This window comes from Hoplias malabaricus, chromosome 13, assembly GCF_029633855.1.
Source record: "Hoplias malabaricus isolate fHopMal1 chromosome 13, fHopMal1.hap1, whole genome shotgun sequence".
In the NCBI taxonomy this organism is placed as follows: domain Eukaryota; kingdom Metazoa; phylum Chordata; class Actinopteri; order Characiformes; family Erythrinidae; genus Hoplias; species Hoplias malabaricus.
Genome location: NC_089812.1, coordinates 31357592 through 31381704, shown reverse-complemented (window position 1 = coordinate 31381704; position 24113 = coordinate 31357592). Strand labels below are relative to the sequence as shown.

At 39.9% G+C, this 24113-nt stretch overlaps 4 protein-coding genes and 1 long non-coding RNA gene across 10 annotated transcripts in view; 3 read left to right on the top strand and 2 right to left on the bottom strand.

Annotated features, from left to right (window-relative positions):
- Positions 1-7719, bottom strand: part of lmtk2 (lemur tyrosine kinase 2) — a 31418-nt gene extending 23699 nt beyond the window's left edge. For both annotated transcript variants that reach the window (XM_066641522.1, XM_066641523.1), the window contains exon 1: positions 6949-7719. In XM_066641522.1, coding sequence (XP_066497619.1) covers positions 6949-7042 — 94 coding nt within the window. In that variant the 5' untranslated portion in view covers positions 7043-7719. The remainder of the gene's footprint in view (positions 1-6948) is intronic.
- A 1553-nt stretch (positions 7720-9272) lies between these two features.
- The window catches only part of LOC136665446 (uncharacterized), a 35980-nt gene continuing 21139 nt past the window's right edge, over positions 9273-24113 (bottom strand). The window contains exon 4 of the long non-coding RNA XR_010795244.1: positions 9273-9710. This is a non-coding gene — a long non-coding RNA (uncharacterized lncRNA). The remainder of the gene's footprint in view (positions 9711-24113) is intronic.
- Positions 10226-14020, top strand: LOC136664577 (parvalbumin beta-like). The gene is made up of 4 exons (XM_066641831.1): positions 10226-10295; positions 11870-12002; positions 12464-12573; positions 13893-14020. The coding sequence occupies exons 1-4, from the start codon at positions 10235-10237 to the stop codon at positions 13913-13915; spliced, it is 327 nt and encodes a 108-aa protein (XP_066497928.1). The 5' UTR covers positions 10226-10234; the 3' UTR covers positions 13916-14020.
- LOC136664410 (parvalbumin beta 2) lies at positions 15221-17831 on the top strand. Of its 4 annotated transcripts, none has more exons than XM_066641585.1 (5): positions 15221-15559; positions 16600-16680; positions 16956-17088; positions 17179-17288; positions 17543-17831. In XM_066641585.1, exons 2-5 carry the CDS (start codon positions 16620-16622, stop codon positions 17566-17568), a joined length of 330 nt encoding a protein of 109 aa, XP_066497682.1. In that variant the 5' UTR covers positions 15221-15559; positions 16600-16619; the 3' UTR covers positions 17569-17831. The 4 variants fall into 4 exon arrangements, with proteins under 4 accessions (XP_066497682.1, XP_066497684.1, XP_066497685.1 ...); XM_066641587.1 differs by having other exon boundaries at positions 15241-15306; XM_066641588.1 differs by lacking the exon at positions 15221-15559 and adding an exon at positions 15990-16013.
- Positions 18767-21271, top strand: LOC136665445 (parvalbumin beta-like). Of its 2 annotated transcripts, none has more exons than XM_066643080.1 (5): positions 18767-19576; positions 20194-20260; positions 20503-20635; positions 20809-20918; positions 21037-21271. In XM_066643080.1, exons 2-5 carry the CDS (start codon positions 20200-20202, stop codon positions 21060-21062), a joined length of 330 nt encoding a protein of 109 aa, XP_066499177.1. In that variant the 5' UTR covers positions 18767-19576; positions 20194-20199; the 3' UTR covers positions 21063-21271. The 2 variants fall into 2 exon arrangements, with proteins under 2 accessions (XP_066499177.1, XP_066499178.1); XM_066643081.1 differs by lacking the exon at positions 18767-19576 and adding an exon at positions 19924-19979.

Below are 24113 nucleotides of genomic sequence, written 5' to 3'. Positions count from 1 at the left end.
TAAATATCATTTGCCAATGCTACAGCCCTTCCATTTAAGGAATGAATGAGGAAATCCTACATACTCAATGGTGTAAATGTCATCCTGAGTTGCCATCCTTCCCATATATCAATCTCCAATCTAACGGAGTTAAACGCTCAGTTCACAGAGTGTTTGACTGAAAGCCCAAATCAAGCCTGCTGTGTGATGTGTCTGAACCTGAAACTCATTAGCTAAGCTAACAATAGCTTATTTAGCAGGCCAAAACGTGCCAAACAACACAGTAAAAAAATCACAAGCAGCTGATTATTATGCCCATCTGTCAGACAAATGCACTCTGCCGCTTGGTCCTTTGCTCTGATTTAGTCCTTCAGAGATTATGTTGTACCTAGAGTTGTCATAGTCTACTTTCAAGTTTTGCTTTCCACTGAAGATGCTTTCAGAAATATTCACTCTCAAAAAACAGCTGATTCCAGGTATTATAAATAAAGTAAATAGATACTACAAAAATAGATTCCAAAACAGATTCTCATTGCAGATCCAAGACAAAACTTTTAAAATGAATCAATCTTCAGGGCCAGCCTCAGAGTAAGCAAACACAACTACTTTTATGAAGGGTGTAAAATACACTGTGATTGACCTGAATGACACAAACCTAGACCAGGAACTGTCTCAAAGGCTTTCATTTGGAACACCAATGTTGTGAATAAGGTAAACTAATATATATATATATATTGTATCAGAAGAAAATATTGCTGATAATGAACCAATAACATGCCAGCATTTTTGGATTATAATTCCCAAAATTCTAACTCTCAGTAAATCAACCATGCATATTGATGCATTTAAGTTAACAGAAAACAACAACGCCTCAAGCTGTTTCTAAGCATGGCTATTAATAAAAATCTCTCTGAAATATTTGTGCTCTAAAAAAAATCATTTCTGGTTACATTTTTTAAGCAGTTGGAGCCAAAGAATTTTTGAGAAAAGACACCATGAGGTCTGTCTGAAATCAAAACAGTCTGTGCTGGCTTCACAAGTACCACAGGCATTCTGGGTGAAATAAAAGCCATAAGGAAGCAAGGTCCATTGTGAAAATTTAATGAACATAAATGAAAGATTCAGAGGCAGTCTGTGGCCAGACTGCTCCACTACATCCAAGTGTCCAAAATGCTAATCCAAAGATGAATTTCAGAGTAAAATCTTAAAAGTCAGATACAATGCTAATAGGAACTAGCATAAAAAGCATTTCATTGATTTTCATGAAAGTTACAGGAAAACAGAAGTACGAGGTTGACTGGTATAACATGAATTATATCATGTACTTGATTATACATCAGTTTCAATCTTGCATAACAGCAAACATTCATTCAGGACAAAGTGGAATGATGGGTAATAAGGGTGAGAAAAATGAAGGCCTTCCTATTTAGAATAAGCATGTCAAAATCAGTAACTCCCTCCAAAACACAAGTGTAGGTTTGTATACATCTATATTGTGCAAGGTAATCCTTACAAGTTATCAGCTCAACTTAAACTGCCGGTAGCCCTTGTTCTATCTACTCAGTGACGTGATCTTTGCTCAGCAGCAGTCATAAAACAGTTGGGTGTGCTTAGTGTATATGTGAGGAGGGGAGGTTCAATGGGCCAAAAACTGGAATTGGCTTTAAAGCTATGAGACGGTGTCATTTTCATGAGACAGTTCCAACATTGTTTGTTAATAAATCGAACCATGTTTTGCAGCATTTTGCAAAAGAGATTTTAAAAACAGTCAACGCTAAAACTCAATCACTGAAACTCACACATCACCGTTTAGCGACCATGCTAAATAAGCTACGATCTGATTCTAGAAAACGTCTCTACAACAATTTACAGGCACTCAATATTTGTTTTTACTCTTGAACGAATGCCCAAACCCATCCCCAAAAGCACAAAAGAAAGCAATGATTACCTTTCAAAGTTATTCAACAGCCTGAAACAAGGTTTTAATAGCATAGACTGCTGACAGCGCAAATAAAAAGGGGTCAGCTGTGGTGTAAGGCACGTAGTCTTCCGTGTGGTTCAGATAAGCATTAGTGAGAATTGGGATACCTCAAGAATCCAGGTGATCTAAAATTACTTTGATATACAACATCAAGAATTCAGTGATGTCTTTAATAAATTGCAAGGTATATTACAACCCCAGTATGCAACTATATAATTAAAATTGAACATTCTGCATGCAGCGTACTAGAATATGAAATAGGACTTCACTTTTACAAGACATATATTATGTTGCATCGAAATATAATGCTTACCATTTGCCTTGTTAAACCAAAGGGTTCAGAGTTTTTAACCTGGTTCCTTACTTAAAATTGAGACTGACATACCAGCTGGATGATAAGGCACCAAACCTTCATGAGTAATTGTTAAACTCACTGGCAACTGATTCAAACCTCATTAATTTCAATACATGCAAAATATGTTTTCAGCATGTCTACATACAAACAGAAACGTAGGTGTATTTTCCTAACAAGCAGTCAGGCGTCATTTTAGCAACGCCTACAACATTCTGAGTGTTTTACTCGTGGGCAGTCACTGTGACAGTCAGCGTCACTGCTGTCATACGTCACACAATAAGAAAATCATGGTTTTAGAGAAGCTTAACGTGTCATACTTAAAATACACCCTAATTATTCAAAGTTTAAGTAGAAATCCAAGAAAAACTTATCAACAAAATAGATTCATGCTCTTTGAGAAGCCGCATGGTAGATATTTAAGAAAACTTGTAGTGAGGACAACAAACAGCTGACCAACCCAAACGCTCTGACCCATAAGAGTAAAAGTTAACTTCTGCCATTGTGAAGGTCTGGTAAGTAACGTCTAACGATGGTCTTGGTTATTAGGAAGGATTACTGGTGACAGCAGACCCCCCTCTAGACCAAGGTTAATGTCAATGGACCATAAAGATGCTCATAGTTCGTGAAGTCTCAGGCAAGACGAGCTAAACAGTAACAGGACACAAATTTAGTCACAACTATTAGTCAGCTGTGAGTGCGTCACACCACCCTAATGTGATGAGGACTGTGGAGTGTTGCCCTTTTTAAATGAGCATAATCATCCATGTCATTATGCAGACAATTTGTTTTCAAAAGTATTTTCCTGCTGAGAAAAAAATGACTCAAAAAAATCTTACAAGCATCAAGTCATATTTTCCATATTTTGCCACTTAAGCAACCGGTATGAATATTTACAATCAGGGATGCGCTGATGTAGGATTGGGGGCTGATACCATTACACAGTTTTTTTTTCTTTGCACGTCTTGGCTGATGCCGATGCCAATGCCAAGGCATACAGAAACTGTGAATGAATCTACCCAGATCATCAAAAGTAAAATTCATTTGTGTGTGTTTATAAAGGCTGCAAAATGAATAAACAGCAGACATTTGGACACAGTTGCTCAACATCGTCTAAATACCGTTTTTCATTCATTCATTCCTTCATTATCTGTAACCCTTATCCAGTTCAGGGTCGCGGGGGTCCAGAGCCTACCTGGAATCATTGGGCGCAAGGCGGGAACACACCCTGGAGGGGGCGCCAGTCCTTCACAGGGCAACACAGACACACACACTCATTCACTCACACCTACGAACACTTTTGAGTCACCAATCCACCTACCAACGTGTGTTTTTGGACTGTGGGAGGAAACCGGAGCATTCAGAGGAAACCCACGCGGACACGGGGAGAACACACCACACTCCTCACAGACAGTCACCCAGAGGAAACCCACGCGGACACGGGGAGAACACACCACACTCCTCACAGACATTCACCCAGAGGAAACCCACGCGGACACGGGGAGAACACACCACACTCCTCACAGACAGTCACCCAGAGGAAACCCACGCGGACACGGGGAGAACACACCAACTCCTCACACACAGTCACCCGGAGCAGGAAACGAACCCACAACCTCCAGGCCCCTGGAGCTGTGTGACTGCGACACTACCTGCTACGCCACCGTGCCGCCCTTAAATACCGTTCTTCTAGATTATAATAATACATATACCAAATATTGGAGTGTAATGGCTTTGTTTAAACTATTATCTCCAGATATCAAGTCAATTCTTCGCAACGTCCCAACATGAAAGTTGCTGGAATAATAAAGGCCAAACATTCTTTCATTTAAATCAAATTAGGAAAACGCAACTTGGCCTACACCTAGTTTCTCTGACATGTGCCAACAGAGCCTAAAAGTGACTAACCAGCAAACACTTAACTACAGCGTTCTGTTTCTGATCATTATTAAATTAGATACAAACTAGTCATGAACACTGAGTGCACTTAAATAGAACCTTCTCACCAACAGATATCCCTCTGACTGAGTAAATCATTCACCACGGATGATAAGAATGGAATGTGTTATTACTGTAACTACTACTCTGGGTCACAAGAACGAGGCTATGACTTTAGACAACCACCAAATGAAAGCTCCAATGTAGATTCATATGCCTCACAACACTCTTGTACTAGACGAGTGGCATTTAAAATGTATTTTAGACCAACACTTCATTTCAAATCTAGTACAATGATAATTCAGAATTAATTCCCTGTTGTTTGGGAAAATACAGGGTGAGCGAAAAGTTGCAGGCCACTCTTATTTCTTTCATATGCTACATGACCACCTCTAAACTAATTTGTAACATCTCACTGAGTAAATTAGATAGAATGTCTGTCCAGATTGTGTGTCCTTAATGAGCGCTGGGAACAAACAACAAACATCTGACAGAGAAAACTACAAGCCTACTACATCCCTACTACAATACAAAAGTTACATCCATGTCAAGTGCTGGTGAGGAGCTGAAGATTGATGGTACATATATGAACAGAGAATGATAACTCTGTGGGAGGTTGTGGTTATGAACTTGGACATCCATTCATTCATTATCTGTAACCCTTATCCAGTTCAGGGTCGTGGTGGGTCCAGAGCCTACCTGGAATGACTGGGGGCAAGGCGGGAATACACCCTGGAGGGGGCTGAACTTGGACATGTTTGCCCAATTTCTCAAGGAGACTTAGAGCAGCATATTATACCATCAATCTGCATATTCACAGATGAGCCAGACATTCATTACTCATTCAGTCTTAGTTTAAAGAATGTGGCCAAGTTATCATCAAACATGTGCTGTTATGGCAAAGTCACATAAGAATGAAATGATACAGCTGACATTAATATAAGCTTTGATGTCAGTACAAGTACTAGGTAATTATGTTTGTAGTAGCAGCTGTATGTAAAACAAGTTTACATTGGCATTAATAAGACCTGATATGTAAACAGAGTGCTAGATAATGTAGTACCTGTATTAACATTTGACATAGAGTTTACATGTAGACATAAGTTCTAAACATTTATGTTAATACCTGTTGTAAACCTAGGTACTAGATAATTAAGTTATTACCTGTACTTGCTTAGTACCAGTATTTGCAGCTGACATTCACAGGAGCTGACATGTACACCTAGGTACTAAATAATTACGTTTGTACCTGGACTTACTTAGTACCAGTATTTGCAGTTAACATTCACAGGAGCTGACATGTACACCTAGGTACTAGATAATTAAGTTATTACCTGGACTTGCTTAGTACCAGTATTTGCAGTTAACATTCACAGGAGCTGACATGTACACCTAGGTACTAGATAATTAAGTTATTACCTGGACTTGCTTAGTACCAGTATTTGCAGTTGACATTCAGAGGAGCTGACATGTACACCTAGGTACTAAATAATTAAGTTATTACCTGGACATACTTAGTACCAGTATTTGCAGCTGACATTCACAGGAGCTGATGTGTACACCTAGGTACTAAATAATTATGTTTGTACCTGGACTTACTTAGTACCAGTATTTGCAGTTGACATTCACTGGAACTGACATGTACACCTAGGTACTATATAATTAAGTTATTACCTGGACATACTTAGTACCAGTATTTGCAGTTGACATTCACAGGAGCTGACAATTACACCTAGGTACCAAATAATTAAGTTATTACCTGGACATACTTAGTACCAGTATTTGCAGTTGACATTCAGAGGACCTGACATGTACACCTAGGTACTAGATAATTAAGTTATTACCTGGACTTGCTTAGTACCAGTATTTGCAGTTAACATTCACAGGAGCTGACATGTACACCTAGGTACTAGATAATTAAGTTATTACCTGAACTTGCTTAGTACCAGTATTTGCAGTTGACATTCAGAGGAGCTGATGTGTACACCTAGGTACTAGATAATTAAGTTTGTACCTGTACACAGTACATATGTTAACATCTGGCCTGCATATGAGCTGACATAGAAGCACGGGTGCCAGATAGTTACCTGTGCCTTTATTCGATGCCCATATTCACATGACGGCTGATATTAAATTCAAATATAAATATTAAATACAAACACAGGTACTTAATTTGCTAACTATTTAATACCTGTATAAATATTTGCCTTTCATGGGCTATAAAAACAGCTACTGGATAATTTAGTAGATGTATAAGTATGAGATTCATATTAGCTGACATGTAAACATAGGAACTAGATAAATAATTTAGTAGGCGTATTAACATTTGACATACACAGGGTTCCAGACAGTTAGTACCTGTTCCTGTATTCAATACCTGTATTTACACGTACATAACCTCACCTTACACGTATTTATGTACATGGCAAGTGCACATACAGGTGCGAGACAGTTATCTAAGGTAGTACCTGTGCCTAGTCAAGTGCCTACATGTAAACACAGGTAATAAATAATTCGTGTGTGGTGTTAGCTTAGCTGAGTATGTTCTAGCTCATATCCCCAGAAGCTTAACGCTGAGAGGCAGTGGTCTGACCGGTCAGGATAGTTAATTAGGTAATCACTTCTTAATACAGAGCCTTGACAGAACTGTCAGCTCCATTTTTAGTGACATCTGTTGCCAGATGCCATGAGCTTTTACCTGTTTGTGGATACAGAAGAGGAGCCCCCTCAGAAAGCTGCAGGATTCCCGCTCCCAGCGTCAGCAGGCGCGCACACACACGGAGAGTGGCCATCCTTCAGCGGCTAACCCGGCTAGTCTCCTCTAACCGCCACTACTGATAACCAGTGTCAAAGGACACCGCACACACGACTCATTTGTAGCTCAAACTACCTTGTACATTTGACATATAAAGCTTATAGACATTTAGTTAGCGTTCCCAGGTCCGAAAACGCGGAGACCATCCACAGTCCGGAGAGATTGACCAGGCTAGCGAGCTAACACCAGCTAACACCAACACTAGCTACCATTAGCTAACTCCAGCAGGCTGCCGGCAGGTAGAAAGCAGTCTCTTACTCTCTGTCGTGTTTCATCACACAACCCGACGCGACTGCTCATTATTTCTCGTGTATAATACTCATATCTTTCCGCGGACCTCCCTCGTGGTTTGCGGCGGTGAACGGCTTTAACTCGGTGAGGATCTTTAACTCAGTGCAGCATCAGCTCCTCGCTCCAGCGCCATGTTCAACACCGCTGCGTCACTCAACAAATCAGAGAAGGAGACCGCCTCAGCTTCAAGCTCTGCGTTCAGCTCAAACACAACTGGACAGGATGAGAAAATAAACTCGTCAATAAAAATGTATCTCAACCATTGTGGAATCTTCAGAGGAGTGTAGAACAGCTCAAACCCTCAATCCATTACAGTGTTGTCTTAGCAAAACCTCAACCAAGAGGACCCAACTAACTTTCTGGGCATATGCAAATTCAAAAGGAGGTTTTGACTCCTCTGGACCAAGTTTTCTAACTCTATATGTCTCTATCCCAAAGTTAGAATTTAGGGCAATTGTAATATTTAATTGTTATAAACCAGTATGTTGCATTAAAGATTATATCCAGTCTAATAAGCTAACAAGGCATTACCTGTAAATAAATATACATATTTCTGCAGTAGTATGTAGTGTTCTTTGTTTCATTATTGGGAGTGTTTAATGTCATCGATTTCCACAACAAAATACTGTAATCTTCATATGGAAATGAAATAAATAATGCTTAGCAGGACTGGCTGAAATAAGTACCTCAGCATGTGTCAGCGAAGAAACTAAAGTTAACAAATCATGCTGAAAGGACAACCTCCAAGATAAATGTATTATTATTAAATGTCAGTGACTAAAGCTGTAGCTTAGTCATAAGTACACTTATGCAAGAAATATGGTCCATGAACTCCATTATATTTTAATACATCAACTTATGACAATGCTGTTTTTCTCTTTTTTTCTAGTCTATGGCTGGAGATCACAAGGTCTGCACATAGTCTCTGTTAATGAAAAGCCGGAGTCTTTAGCTGCTAAACTAAGGTTAAACCTGTTGCAGATTTACAGGATTCATCGTATCTTTCATGATCACAGTTTATTCGGGTAATAAACCAGTTTTCCCTGAACTGTCCAGAGGTCCCTGGTGTGATGGGCCTGCTGCATGAACCTTTCTCTAAATTATACTGATGAACAGGAATACCCCAGTAAACAAGGAACGTCCCTGGACGTTCAAAATAGGTCTAAAAGTAGTCTGTCCGTCAAGGACATATTTTAAACGTCAATGGACGTCCAAAATCCATCTTAATAAGTTAGTTAAATGGTGACCAATCGATAACGTCAGTGGACGTCCAAAACGCGTTTTATACAAGTAATTTATTTCGGGACCAATTAATAACGTCAACGGACGTCCAAAATACGTCTAACAGTCGTCTTTTCAATGTCTGTTTGGACGTTTTTTCAACTTTCATTTTCAACCTTAAGAGAACGTTGATTAGACGGCAGTCATTACGTTATTTCAACGTTGAATCAACGGCTAATTGTTTACTGGGACAGATGTATTAATATTTGAAGTGGAAGTAATACAGCATAGCCATTGTGATAATACAGACCATTCAATGGGTTTTTGCATGCTGTTTCTATTAGAGCACATTTTATTGTCCCGAAGCATTGGCATAAAAAATGTGGAGTTAATTCTCAGTGGGCAGTATGGTGGTGCATCAGGTAATGTCGCATCTACACAGCTCCAGGGTCCTGTGAGTTTGTGATACCCTGTTATGGATTGGGGTGTTCCTGCCTTGTATCCAGTGGCTCGGGGCCCACTGTGACCCTAGACAAGAAGAAATGTTTACAGAAAATGAATGAATAATTGATCAGTAATCAGAAGTATTCAAAGATAGGAAAGCTTAGATATCAATCAATATTTAATTACACGTGGATGGAACATTACAACAGAATGACAAAGAAAGTGCCATATGAAGATATACACAAAATACCATCAAGACTAAAGACTGAAAGGATGTAGAGCCTTCAAAAACACTGTAAGAATGGATTTCTACTTGTTGGCCAGACACAATCACTTAAAACCTAACAGTGAAATAAAGGCAGAACTGTCTCTGGCTTTTTTACAGCATACAAGAGACACATGGGTTAAATACTTATTCTTATTTCTACATTAACAAGCACAATGCCTGTACTTGTAAACTGAACTATAGTTTTTTACATATTAAAATTTAAACCAATTAAAACCAACAGCCCTCAGAAATGATGCTCTGATTAGCTAATAAGGAGGGAGGTGTTTTGTGGTAAGTTGGTCTCCTTGGGTTTGAGGGCATAGACTGCATTCAGGTGGATGCTTCAAAGGAAGCTGTACAGGCGCATCACCAGCTGAAGGTTAGTTGCTTTGTTGTCTGATGTTTTTGGGTACTTTTCTTTCTGTGCACAAAAATGTACAGGTGGGTTAATGAGCTATGTCTGATATTGAAAGTATTTACATATGCACTGATTTTGAAAGATGTTAAGAAAAAAATGTACTGCAATTGTACAATTAATCTCCACTTTACAATGTGTATTTTAAATGCCATAAATAGATCTTAATTTAAGATAGAATTTAACTTAACAGAACATTTTAAGGTAGTCTTTCTATAACAGTTTATATCAGTCTAGTCATCAAAACTGTTTAAGCACTGTAAAGGGCAACTGGTTCTGTCCTGAAACTGATATTTTACAGTACGCACAGGGTTTTACACATAGAATAAATATCAATAACATACTATGATCCTACATGCGGTTTTCTTTCTAAATAGTCTAAAATTGCTGCACATAAATATACAGCATTTCTTCAACATAATTCTTCAAACTTAGAACAGTTCTGTTCAAAAAACAGGTACTAAATGAACAGTAAAGTCTAGACATGTCCATTCTCTCTCCATGGAGCCAGGCTTCAGGTGGACCCCAGCATGGCGTTTGCAGGGATACTAAAAGAAGAGGACATCGGTGTTGCGATCCAGGCATGCCAAGGTCATGATATTCACAAAATTATACACACCGCACCCAAATTAACCACAGCCACACATTTGTATGTACAGTCACCACTCCACTTACACATAGAGTCCCATGAGCATATGCTCATATGGGGGATGGTTAGTTTGAGGTAACCAGGCAGCCAGGGGGCTTGGGAGCTGTTACCACCCAGATACCGGTGTGTTTGTGCTGAGCATTCAGCAATGATCTGAGACGCCAAGAATGCCCATCTCAAATCCCACCTGCTCTTAATTATTCATCTGAATGTTCTGTCTGCTTCAAAAAGCCCAAAAAAAGCACACCAAAGAGATGAAAATGTCAGTGTCACAGCATTTGGTGTAGGAGGATGCTTAGCATCACGATTGCTGTCTGAGAATTAAACTGAAAAAAAAGGGGTGGGGGCGGTGGTTTGCATTTAACTGAACATTTGCAACTAAAAGACTTAAAAGTTGTGTTGATGTAATAAACCTGATTTATATGAAAATGGCAGATAATATGAGTTCTGCTACTTTTTTAAAATCTTCTGCAGAATTCCAGACACCTGCAGAAGTTATGCCTCAGTTTTCTTTTCCGTGGTGTGAAGGTGTTCCGCTGATAGGAAGCAAGGGTCACAGGGTCTAAAACACAAATGTACCCAAATATTTGACATTCAAAAGATGTATTTTAACATCTGTATGTTAAAGTTGATTTGGAGACATTTTGGACATTAATCAGCAGTGTACATTCATTCATTATCTGTAACCCTTATCCAGTTCAGGGTCGCGGTGGGTCCAGAGCCTACCTGGAATCATTGGGCGCAAGACGGGAATACACTCTGGAGGGGGCGCCAGTCCTTCACAGGGCAACACAGACACACACACCCACCCACCTATCCACGGACACTTTTGAGTCGCCTACCAACGTGTGTTTTTGGACTGTGGGAGGAAACCAGAGCACCCGGAGGAAACCCACGCGGACACAGGGAGAACACACCAACTCCTCACAGACAGTCACCCGGAGCGGGAATCGAACCCACAACCTCCAGGTCCCTGGAGCTGTGTGACACTACCTGCTGCGCCAGCGTGCCGCCCTAGTGTACATTCAATTTTCTCATATTTCACCCCATGAAATATACACAGGTCACCGCTGTAATGTGTGGTCAAATGCCATAGACTTTACTTTAGTCTTAACTTACTAAAAAAACATTCATTCATCCATCCATTATCTGTAACTGCTTATCCAGTTCAGGGTCGCGGTGGGTCCGGAGCCTACCCGGAATCACTAAAGAACTTAAACCCTGAAAACAATGTGTGCACAACACACTTACAGCAGTAGATGAGATATGAAGCCTTTAAACACTGTTTCTTGGGGACAGTATAGTGATCCTGGATAATTAACTCTACGCTACAAACTGAAAGTAAACAGAAAAATGCTGTTGAAAAAGCCTTATGAAGAGTTATGAACATTCCTATATAAATGTAGGTGAACTGTTGGTCAGTCGGTTAGGAAGCCTCCATAACCCAACTTTTCTCCTCCTCACTTTGCTGTCTTACTAATATCCTCTGTCTGTGACCACTATTGTCTGTCCACAGCTCCTGGCACGTTTGCAATAAAGCCTTTCTTTGAACAAGTGGGGCTGTTAGGCAAGTCCAATGCAGAGGGCCAGGAAGTATTCAAAGTTCTTGACCGGGACAAGAGTGGATTTATTGAAGAAGAAGAACTCAGGTAAGATTAGAAACTAACCACCATTTTAAACACATCCAATGGTTAACAACTCATTTGTAATGTGGTAACTCACTCGCTCATGTTTAGAAGGGTGACTGTCAGGAGCTGGAACTCCTGAGGAGACTCAACTATTTTTACCATTTCTAACCAATACACTATTTGTAAAATTCCACAAATGTATGCTTATGGTTTGCTAGCTCTTTGGTTTATTTGGTCACTGGAAAAAAAGTACAGTGTTCATACCCAGCCCCGGCTCTGCAAATGGGAACGTACAAACTGACTCACGAAACAGAGCATTGAAAATACTATACATGATAATAGATTAATGCTATAAAATGTACACATTTATGCTATTAACTACTACAATGTGTTAGTTTAAAAAGTGCATTATTCCGTAATTTTCACTTAGTTGGTTAATCAATAAATCAACTTACATTTATTTTCCACCTGTGTCTCTACAGGCTGTTCCTCCAGAACTTCGTGGCGGAAGCTAGGGAGCTGACAGACTCTGAGACTAAGGCCTTTCTGGCTGTTGGAGACTGTGATGGAGATGGCAAAATTGGGATGCATGGTAAACAGACTTGGAAAAATGCACGGTGATGTGTTGATCTGACGGAAGTAATTTAGTTGTATTGATATTGGAACATTTAAATTGATTATAATAATAGTGTGCACAATTTTTTTATTTACTAATGCACCACTGTGTTTAGTTTTCAGTTAATTTATACTTGAAAATATCTCTGTATTTTACTTAGATGTTTAAAACAAATGGTGGTGAAATGTATGATTACAAATGTAAACTGTTTTTACTAAGATCATTTACACTTATGATAAAACATCATTAGTGTGAAAGTCTCTAATGAGTAGCACTCACTGAGCCTGTACTCCCTGAGAAATTTGAAGCCCTATCCCAGCTCGACTCTTCATTTCACCCAGAGGACTTCAACAGTTTACTAACACTAAAACCTACGGGCAAAGTGTCTAGAGAGAAAAGGGCATCAAAACAACCATTTAGGACACAATATTCGTTTTTCAGCATTTCTATATTTTCCCACAAGACTCAGAAGCTATACATGAGGGGTTTTGTATTTAGTTTGTCGTCAAAAACTAAATATATCAAAGGTGTATCCATCCTTTGCCTTTATTACAGCTTAATCTTATCTGTTTTCAGGTTTTTTAGCTATATTGTTTAAACCTCTAAAATACAGTCTCACTGGTTTTCATGTCTGTAGTTCTGATAATACCAGCAGCTCCTGTGTTTCTTTGTTTTCTTGTCAGTTTTCTTTTCTTTGTCAGGTTGCACGTTTTTGCATCAACTATTTGTAGAAGAGTAGGACTTAGACATTTTGTGCTGTTAGAAATATTTGAGTTTTGGTGGCATTCCATGATTTGACGCACACTTTTAAAAATTTTAAAATATCGCCAGAAAACAAATAGTTCTGAAGTAGATGATTTAGAAACCAGTAAACGTAAACCAGTAAAATCCTACCAAATAAGTCCCACCTCCTACATTCCAAAGCCACTCCCACACCTCTAAAGTCATTCACCTGTAAGAAAACACCCAGCCGCTACAGAAATGTTAATTCTGGCTTGCCCTCTTGTTTGATCAGGCCTGTTTTCACTGGAAACTTCTTCTTCTGTCCTCTTTTTCTTTGTTAAGTTGTAGGACAGGCAAATAAGGCGTCCAAGCACTTTGTTCAGGCAGAATTAAATGATTGGATGAGGTTTAGAGTAAAATTTAATTATCTTTTCAAAGCTTTTGATTGCTGTCATGAAAGTGGTAAAACGTGTTACGACAAATCGCCTACTACAGTCTTAATGGCTGTTTTGGCTGGAAACTATTCTGGCTCATGCACAGAAATGTATGATCTCTTCTTTGCTCTTTTTCAGAATTCTGCACGCTGCTGAACTGACGTACTAATAAGTCCATGTCACTGTGGATGACCAGCTGTAATGTCCTGTTTTCCATCCTCCATTGGTCTCAAAGTTGACTCAGATGTTACTAATATTCAACTGGCTCAATTAGTGAAATAAAAATAGAAATTACTTGTACGGAAAACTTGGTGGTGTTCTGTTCTGGAATTATGTTTTTATAAAACCTGAAACAGGGCGGCACGGTAGTGTCGCAGTCACACAGCTCCAGGGGCCTGGAGGTTGTGGGTTCGATTCCGGCTCCGGGTGACTGTCTGTGAGGAGTTAGTGTGTTCTCCCCGTGTCCACGTGGGTTTCCTCCAGGTGCTCCGGTTTCCTCCCACAGTCCAAAAACACACGTTGGTAGGTGGATTGGCGACTCAAATTCGTCCGTAAGTGTCAGTGTGTGTGTGTGTCTGTGTAGCTCTGTGAAGGACTGGCGCCCCCTCCAGGGTGTATTCCCGCCTTTCGCCCAATGATTCCAGGTAGGCTCTGGACCCACCGCCACCCTGAACTGGATAAGGGTTACAGATAATGAATGAATGAATGAAAACCTGAAACAATGGCCACAAACTGTGGGTTCAAAAGTGAAAAAACAACTATTTCATAACCATTCTCCAAAATGCACACATGCTCCTTCATTTGGAAAGCCATCTGATGACTTGATTTCACGGATAATTCACAATCGGACCAGTGCAGTGCCAGGTGTTTGTAATTTATTGCGTTCAATGTCATATGAGACACATCAGGGATATTCTGAAATGCACTGGTATACTCTTACACTGACGCCCACACAGAGTTTTAACAGACTATGGGCTGGTGAGTGTTTGTACCCATAAGGATCATTAATTAATTAATTGCCTGTATCTGCTTATGCAGTTCAGGGTTGCGGTGGGTTAGGAGCCTACCTGCCTTGCGCCCATAAAATTTTATTAAACTGCGATTTTGATCCATTTTATCGTATTAATAACTGAAGGAAAAATGAATTCAGGTTAAAAAACAATGTTCAAAGGCATAAAATAATCTAGACATGATACTACACTTACAAAAAAATAAATGTGATACTTGTGAACTTTAATTACAGAGATACAATCCAGGCCTAAACAAAATACTCAAAATACTAAAGCAAAAACTTTATAAAATATGATATTAACATCAGTGTTATTACTGGAAACTTGCTTGATTCGTTATTTCTTAGTGAAAAAAAAACATATTCTAAGTCTGACCTGTAGGTCAACAATAGGGTTAATATTTTAAGAAAAGCCCCTCCAAGCCGTTCAGCAGTGCAGTATCTGGAGACATGACACCAGTCTGGAGTAATAAGGCTGCTATGTAAACGGCTGATAAAGTGTGAATGGATAGCATCCCATATAGGCCGAAGAGGAGGTGGAGGGTTAGTCTATATGTCGCACACATGTTTTTGAGCATCGTTTGATGGAGGGGGCGTTAAAAATAGCCCAACTTGACTACTGGACACATTTTTTGCGTCGAAAATATTCGCAAGGCCTGTGCGCAGTATCCATTACTGAGGCCCAAACGGCTGTATGCTGAGGGCTCGAGGAGTATATAAGGCGAGAAGGAAGGCTCCCAGGGGCCACACCTCGACTTACTCCTTTGCTTTTTCACTCGCCTTGGAGGAGCGCAAGGTGAGTGAGATGATGCCTTCATTGCTTTCTACCTTTGGTTGAAAACAGGAAAAGAAAGAAAGAAACAGAAAACAAAAACAGAAAGGGTCTACAGGCCTGCGCTAAAGTTTTAGGGGGATGCTACTGAGCAGCTGTTTTTAAGCAAAGCAGTGGACGCTCGTCTCTGGAATATGGCCTCAGTGATTGAGGACTCCATCAACATTAGCGCTGGCCAAGCAGAACCTGCAGGACGCGGACTGATAAAACCGTGCTGCGTTCAGCGCTTAGCTGCTGAAACCGAGGTGTTTGATTGGACTGAGGATGATTCATCGATACAGAAAAGGGGGGAGATTGGGGAATAAAGCCCTCAGGGCCCTTCAGCAGAGCCTCCTTTCCCCGGGCACTCGGCAACATATATATCGCTAGTGTTTTCTTATTTTCGTGTTAATTCAACGCTGTGGGATTTTGCTGTGGGGTGAGCACCACTTGAGCTTAGGACCATCGATGTGGCATGTAACGTCAACTTGTATTTGGCTGAATTCTGTGGACAAATTTCTAAATGGAGTCCTAACGGCTCTGTGAGTCTCCTCGTTACGCATGCGCAAAATAACAGAGCCGGATGCTCCACGCGCTGTAGCCGTTATGCTAAATATAGATATAACAGATGTAAAATAATTAATTTCTCATACTGTATAGGTACAAACGCACTTTACACACAGTTAGAGCCTTAAAGCATGCAGTCAGTACATTTTGTAGCAAAATAGCTTTTAATAATTAAAAACTACTTATTCCTATAAATGTTTTTCCTCTAATTAAGATGGTATTTTTGTAATAACGTGGCACTGATGACTCTTTTATGTGTAAAGCTCACACCCAACAATGTGTATCTTAAAGAAAACGAAATTCTTATATAGAAATATATTTGGAAAAAGTGCTTTAAAAAAACCCCAATATGAATCCATATAAAGTCAGAGATTCGATATTAAAGCAGCCATTTCACTTCATTGTGATTGTATGCAGTGTGTCTCAAGAACTCCTGTGTTCCTGTGTTGTTTGTGTAGCTTGATCAGATTTAGAAAAAATGGCCTTTGCTGGAGTCCTGGCTGATGCTGATGTGAGCGCTGCTCTTGCTGCATGCGAGGGTAAGTCTACAAATTTATACATCTGAAAGGATCTCAACAGATCTCTCAACAAGAATTAATATTTAGAAGCAATATTAAACTTGTATATCTTCAATAGGATGTTTTTAAAGAAAAGATGATTCCTAAAATTATATATATTTATTTTTCTTCTATAATAGTCCTAAAATGTTTAAAAATGAGATATAATTGTTGTGTCATTTCCATGAATTAAAATTCAGAAATGATTACCATGTATAATAATGTGTGATTCATCTCACAATCAACTCCATCAACAGCTGCCGATTCCTTCAACTACAAGTCCTTCTTTGCCAAGGTTGGCTTGGCCGCCAAGTCTGCCGATGAGGTCAAGAAGGCTTTCAGCATCATTGACCAGGACAACAGCGGCTTCATTGAGGAGGATGAGCTGAAGTAAGAATTCTTTCTTGGAGTCCAACAGTCATCCTAAGCCAGCAGAGTGGTGAGCGAAGCCAACTAACAACATCTGTGCTGTTTTTACAGGCTGTTCCTGCAGAACTTCAAGAGCGGTGCCAGGGCACTGACTGACAAAGAGACCAAGGCTTTCCTTGCTGCTGGTGACAGTGACGGTGATGGCAAGATCGGAGTTGATGGTAATTTAATACACGCTTGACCCACCACTTATATGACACAGTAAAATTCAGTGACGCGGTCGAATAGTATAGAAATCATTGGTCAGGCTTTTTAGGGTGAACGTTTCAATGAATGAAGACATTAAGTAGCTTAAAACCAAGTGATGATTCAGTAGTATCAATGACCTCTAAACAGCCAGCAATAATCTAAGCTTGAATATTCAGGAATACCCAGAATTCACTAATGGTAGTGTCATCTCTATTCTATCTCACAGAGTTCGCTGCTCTTGTAAAGGCATAAATTTCCATCTGACCAAGACCCTTCTCACTTCATGGAACCACAACTCAAGCTACTGCTCACAACTGTCTTACAGCTGACATAAGATCATATTTTTTTATATCGTATTTTATGAACTGACTTCGGACAATCTACTTGACAATGAACACGGTGTCCTTATAGTCTATTTTTAATGTTATTTGGACGTGTTTTATTTCAAGCCCATTGGCTTTTGCAGATATCTGTTATGCACTTCGGGGAAGAGTGAAAAACAAAGAATAAATAGTTTTGGTGTAAAATGTCTTTGAGCTTAGGGTGTTTTTTACCAATTTCTCTTTGTTCGTTTGTGCTTCATTCAGATTAATACCTACACCCTCAAATATAAGTACTCTGTGAAAGCCAGCTGCTCCCTAGTGGCATCGTTTATCATGAAATTGGCAGGGCAGGTGGTGGGTTGGGGTTGTTTCTCTAAAAAAAAGGAAGAGCACAGTTTGGCACTCTAGCTACAGAGGGAAGGCCCAAACATTTACTGGGAGACATTAGAGAGGATTTGCAAAGGATACTTTACACATGCCCAATTACAGTCCATGGTGGCTTCCTAGATGCTCAGAATAGCACTTCAGTAGAGGGGTTGGTAAAGTCTTCCCAACAACACTTTCACACAGTTGCTCATAAATTACCCAAAAAAACAATGGCTTAAGAATTGTGATTAGACTTGTGGTATTGTTTGCCTGAAGGCAAATTAAAAGCATGCTTAACTCATGCTGAGAAAACTGGAGTGTTAAACAGACTGATTGAATCTGCACTGAAAGAGTGTGGGAGTTTGCCACAAAGTGTAGGCAGCAGCAGCATCTTACAGTTCAGTTGATGGAAAAGCTGTTACTATATCGGTCAGGTGGGATAGTGCTGTCCCCTGCTGTCTACAAGAGCATGCAGCAGACAGGGTGCCCTTACTTAAGTCTACTGTATACATTTAATGTATTCTATCTGCTACTGAGAGCAGTGTGAATAAAACGGCACCATATTATATATATATTTTATTATACAGTCATATAAAAAAAAAAATTTTCACTTGAAGTACAGTTATTGTACAGAAAATACATTTCTACATTAAAGCACACATCTGCAGAATTTAACATGAAAAATAAATATTACCTGCGCAAAAATAATAGAACATTTAATGATAAATATTCCCTAATAATTTATAATTAATAAAAATGTTACAGTAGATTTTTCCATGAGTTCTTGTGGAGATTTTAAAACCAGTAACACGCTAAACTGTACATAAATAAAAATGTAAGAAACGGCAACTTCCACAAAACAAAAAGGTCTAACCATGCACAAAATAAACGGTTATTGAACTAAATATGAGATTAAACATAAAATAACAACGGGCGAAATGTACAGAAACAGGCTTAAATGCAGCCTAACGGATATAGAATAACGAGGCTCTGAGGCAAAAAGTACCTGAACATTAGCTTCAAGCTAACAAGAAACAACTTTCAAGCGAGAGGAAAACAAACGACGCTCTCTTGTAGTAAAGAGACGGAAACGCCGCTATAATGGAGTAAAATGTCAGAAAATGCCGCTGTATTGTAGTAAGACGACAGAAAACACCGCTGTCTTGTGAGCTGAGCGGCTCTGTGCTGCTGGGGCGGCTGGTGGGAGTGTGGTCCTTCGTCGTGCCAGCGCTGGGAGCCAGTTCCCCGCGGTGATATCCATACATGAACTTCAGCCACTTTCGCCAGCAACCGCCGTTTCAACCGCCTCAGCAGCGTGTATTATTAGCATTGCGCGATATCAGGGAATTTTTTTTTTTTCAAACTCACCTTTTAAGCATCTTCATTTAATGCAGATAAATATAGTACGGTCTGCTTGGCCGCATTTCAGACTGCCCCCTTTGGGTGTCCATTACATTAAGCCTCATATTTGGGCTGGGTGGGAGTATATAAAGTGGAGAGCGAACGGCCTCCCTTCACTGCAGTTTGCTCGAGTCTTCTGATTCTTCCCACCCACAAGCAAGACCCAAGAGGTGAGTTTCCAGACGGGGGACCACCAAAACCTCCATCACTGCAAAGACATGCTGAGATTTTGTTTTTAATTATTTTGAAGCAGATTTGACACACAGAATGGGATCTGCAATTCTGCAATGCATTTGCACTAGGCTTTAGGTTACTGATTGCCCAAACGAAAAGAAAAAAAACGACTTCTGAATCGGCTCTGGAACTCACTTTGGATGCAAACGGGGTCTTACCTTTTTATTGTTTACTTGTTTGTTTGATTTTCAAAAGACCACATCATCACATGTTGGACCTTTGGGATATAACTCATACGTCACAATGCCTCACTGTGACGTGGATCGGTGCTTTTCTTCAGGCAATCCTGATTAAGCACACTTGCAAAAGGCTGAAAATCGAGAAAGAGAAATTTCACGTGTGAGGGTGACTCAAAAGCAGTTTCAGAAATGTGGAAAGTGGATTTTTAATATTAAAAACCTGAATCCCAGCTGCTTATGCATTGCTGAAATATGGAGCTTAAAGATTTTGATTGAGAATCAGCAGTGGATTGCTACTTTGCAGCATCAGTGATATTTATTATGATGTAATACTTTTTTTTTTTAAATATAATTACATTACTCTTTTCATTCAGCTTAAGATGGCATTCGCCGGTGTCCTGAACGACGCTGACATCACTGCAGCCCTGGATGCATGCAAAGGTATTTATACTTCAGCTAGAACAAGTTTAAGGGGCTTCTTAACTATAAATAAGACAAAAATGTTGGCTGTTATTTATTATTATTAGTCGTAGTAGTAGTAGCAGCTGTAGAAGTGGTAATAGAAGTTGTAGTAAAAGTAGAAGTATTAATAGTAATATTACTATTAACATATACACTATTATTATTGCTGACAATAACATCAATGTCAATATTAACTTTATCATTATGTATTTGTTTCTCAGCTGAAGGCTCATTCAACCACAAGGCCTTCTTCGCCAAGGTTGGCCTGGCTGGCAAGTCTGCTGATGACATCAAAAAGGCTTTCTCCATCATTGATCAGGACAAGAGTGGCTTCATTGAGGAGGATGAGCTGAAGTAAGACTTCACTTTGCACTCAGTGCATTGATTGAATTGATTAATTTAGTACAAAAAAATCAAACACAAAAGCAAACACAACCTGCAACTCATCAAAAAAACACAACAACAAGCAGTATTTGCACTCTGAGGCTATGTGCTAAAGCTAACCTTTACACTCTTGCTGTCCTCAGACTGTTCCTGCAGAACTTCAGTGCCGGCGCAAGGGCATTGACTGACGCCGAGACCAAGACTTTCCTGAAGGCTGGAGACACTGACGGTGATGGCAAGATTGGAGCTGAGGGTGGGTATTTTATTCCTGTACTCTTTTATACCACTTAGCTTTAAATAAAGTTTTATGTAATTCCTCAGATGGCTAGCTTAGCCTAACAGTTGTTTTCTCTCTTCTCTATCTTCAACAGAGTTCGCAGGCGTGGTTAAGGCATAAATTGCTTCTGACCAACACCTCTTGCTCTGAAGGAACAACTTTGCCCAAGACCTCCCATTTTCATCTGACTATATATAATTTTTATACATATGTTTATGAGAAGTTTCCTCCCATGCAGCACACTGTCCAAACATGATGATTGTGAATGTAGCACGGCTGTGTATCCTGTCTTAAATATTAATTTTGCTTACTGTAAAATCTAATGCACTTTTACGGGAACGGATGATAAGAAAAGAATAAATATTCTTTTGCAATATCGACTTTTGTTCCATTCATTCCAAAAAGGTACAAATATTCAGAACACAATCAGAATTAAACAGTGTACATGATTAGCTAATCTTTGCTAATCTCAGGATTTTGAACAGCAGTGGACTTTGATAGGAATATGTCGATATAAGATACTTTTTTTGGTTCTTTTTTGCTAATCTTAAGTCTCTTTTCAGCCAGTAGTGGACTTTGATATATTGAGTGATTCAATAGAAAAGCCTAAGCTAGGCTTAGTTTTTTGTTGTTTTTGCTAATCTTGTGTTTTCAGCTAGTGGTGGACTTTAATAGGGGCACATTATAATACAACGTCCTGATGAAGTGTAGCGTACTATAATGATCTCATACTCAACCACAAGCATCATAACTTCCATTATTTTATACTCTTCCATCACGCATTATCATCAATATTGCAGAGGTTACTAAATATCGTCTTCTGTGGTCTACAAACTTGGCACAATAATAGCACACAACTGTAACAGCAGTGTCTGTGGGTGTCATGTAAATTGTAAGGTCATGAAGTCTGATCCGTTTGTGCTTGACATATCCAGAAGGTGGCAGTACTTGCTCGTAAACGAGGACATGCACAAATACCTAGTGTCGCCATGATCCTAGAGATTTGTCGCCCTCAAGAGTTAAAACCAACTCTAATGACGAACCTAACTGAACTCACCAGTCATCAAGTGTGAATCAAATTAGGTGTGTTAGGTGGGGGATACGGACATATCATGCATGCGTCCTCCAGGTTCAATAAATGTGGTATTGGTGCATTACGTCATGGCGCTTGGGTAAGAAGAAACATTGGTGGATCAGATGTCTTCATCAGTCTCATCCTTGTGTAGCGTGCCAGCCTCTTGGGTTTCTGTCTTCATCTACTAGGCTATCTTTCACTCTGAATGTGAGGACAATCTTCAGATGAATCTATAGTTTCTGAAACTGCTTTTGAATGTAGATACAATGACAAGATTTAAGTTAAAAGGCTGTGACCCATCCAAAATGTGTCCCAGTGTTAGTAGACATTTGTGAGTTCAGCAACATGAAGGTGCGTCTATAATATATACAGACATTTACCTGTGGATGCACAGTTTGTATCAATCCCATAGAAAAATGAGGAAATATGAAGTATTCTATAGCATCTGCCCATGAGAGAACGATCACCATGCTCAAAACAAGCGTCAGCTAGAGAGGTTAAAACCTCACCATTGGAACGTGCGGAAGTAGGTCTGCAACATCTAGTGCAAAGCTTTCCCAGGATGTGACACGGCAGCTAATTAATAACCTTGATTTCATAAAACGTTACATGAGCAAGTGTCCGCAAACTTATTTTGTGCCAAGCATTTTTAAAAGCTGAATAATGCAATACGTAAGGATAGAGCCTCAAATCTTTACATGTGGCAATTACTGTCCCACTGGCTTCACAGAGGAGTCTGCCTTCTGTCCCTGGCCACAAATGAAGGGTTTCACTGACCTGCTGAAAAAGGCCAACCCAAAGCAAGCACACTGGCTTCTAACAATGAACACATTAGTCATGCTTGTCCATCCTTATAGAATCTTTAATAATCGAGTAAACAGCAGTGCAGCACTGGTACTACCTGGTAATAAAGGGGGCTCCACATGTGGTCTCAGATATGGAGAAGGGATTATATTAAAGGAACTTTATGTAATGGTTTCCTAACAATCATGACCAACACCTTACTCAGCAGAAAGTTCCATTTAAGGTGGAGGAGAGGTTGAGTGGCATGAGTGTCTTGCAAATCTGTGAAGGTACTGAATATTCATTAATTCATATATTCATTCATTATCTGTAAGCACTGTTATCCAGTTCAGGGTCGCGGTGGGTACGGCTCCCACCCGGAGTCACTGGGCGCAAGGAGGGAACACATCCTGGAGGGGGCGCCAGTCATTTGCAGGTTGACACACACTCACACACTCACAGGTATGGACACTTTTGAGTAACCAATCAACCTACCAACGTGTGTTTTAGGACCGCGGGAGGAACCAGAGCATCCAGAGGAAACCCATGCGGACACTGGGAGAGCAGTACTGAAAATGCTGAACGATAGATACAGGTTTTGGAGAAACTTGATGCCCTCAAGACTGTCTTTTTCTGAGATGGCCTTGCTTATTTCAGTCAGACAAGGCCAGTTCGCATTCTGCATGGATACCAACAATATGGCTCCTTAGTAAAAGAGTCCAAAAGCTAAACTAGTCTATATATCTCACCCTATAACTATCTATACTCACCCCACCTATCTATAACTAGCAAGAACAGGAAAACATTTCACTTTCAAAACTACAGTGACTTGTCCCCTCGTTTCACAAATACTTACCGAGGGTGTTAAAAGAAGCAGTGGTGTAACACAGTGGTAAACACTGCCCCTGTCCCAACTTTTTTGGAACGTGTTGCTGACATCAAATTCAAAATGGGCAAATATTTTTCAAAAAGAACAATAAACTTTCTCGGTTTCAACATTTACATTCATTCATTCATTCATTATCTGTAAGCGCTTATCCAGTTCAGGGTGGCGGGTGTCCAGAGCCTACCTGGAATCATTGAGTGCAAGGCGGGAACACACCCTGGAGGAGGTGCCAGTCCATCACAGGGCAACACACACACTCACATTCACTCACACCTATGGACACTTTTGAGTCGCCAATCCACCTACCAACACGTGTTTTTGGACTGTGGGAGGAAACCGGAGCACCCGGAGGAAACCCACACAGACACAGGGAGAACACACCACACTCCTCACAGACAGTCACCCGGAGGAAACCCACGCAGACACA

What these genes read in the sequence shown, in the direction of transcription:
- LOC136664410 (XM_066641585.1), top strand. Translation starts at nt 16,620, where the DNA reads ATGGCCTTTGCTGGAGTCCTGGCTGATGCTGATGTGAGCGCTGCTCTT. An exon ending in TGCTCTTGCTGCATGCGAGG is followed by an intron (nt 16,681 to 16,955) that starts GTAAGTCTACAA and finishes CTCCATCAACAG; the next exon opens with CTGCCGATTCCTTCAACTAC. An exon ending in ATTGAGGAGGATGAGCTGAA is followed by an intron (nt 17,089 to 17,178) that starts GTAAGAATTCTT and finishes CTGTTTTTACAG; the next exon opens with GCTGTTCCTGCAGAACTTCA.
- LOC136665445 (XM_066643080.1), top strand. Translation starts at nt 20,200, where the DNA reads ATGGCATTCGCCGGTGTCCTGAACGACGCTGACATCACTGCAGCCCTG. An exon ending in AGCCCTGGATGCATGCAAAG is followed by an intron (nt 20,261 to 20,502) that starts GTATTTATACTT and finishes TTTGTTTCTCAG; the next exon opens with CTGAAGGCTCATTCAACCAC. An exon ending in TGGCAAGATTGGAGCTGAGG is followed by an intron (nt 20,919 to 21,036) that starts GTGGGTATTTTA and finishes TATCTTCAACAG; the next exon opens with AGTTCGCAGGCGTGGTTAAG.
- LOC136664577 (XM_066641831.1), top strand. Translation starts at nt 10,235, where the DNA reads ATGGCGTTTGCAGGGATACTAAAAGAAGAGGACATCGGTGTTGCGATC. An exon ending in ATTGAAGAAGAAGAACTCAG is followed by an intron (nt 12,003 to 12,463) that starts GTAAGATTAGAA and finishes GTGTCTCTACAG; the next exon opens with GCTGTTCCTCCAGAACTTCG. An exon ending in TGGCAAAATTGGGATGCATG is followed by an intron (nt 12,574 to 13,892) that starts GTAAACAGACTT and finishes GCTCTTTTTCAG; the next exon opens with AATTCTGCACGCTGCTGAAC.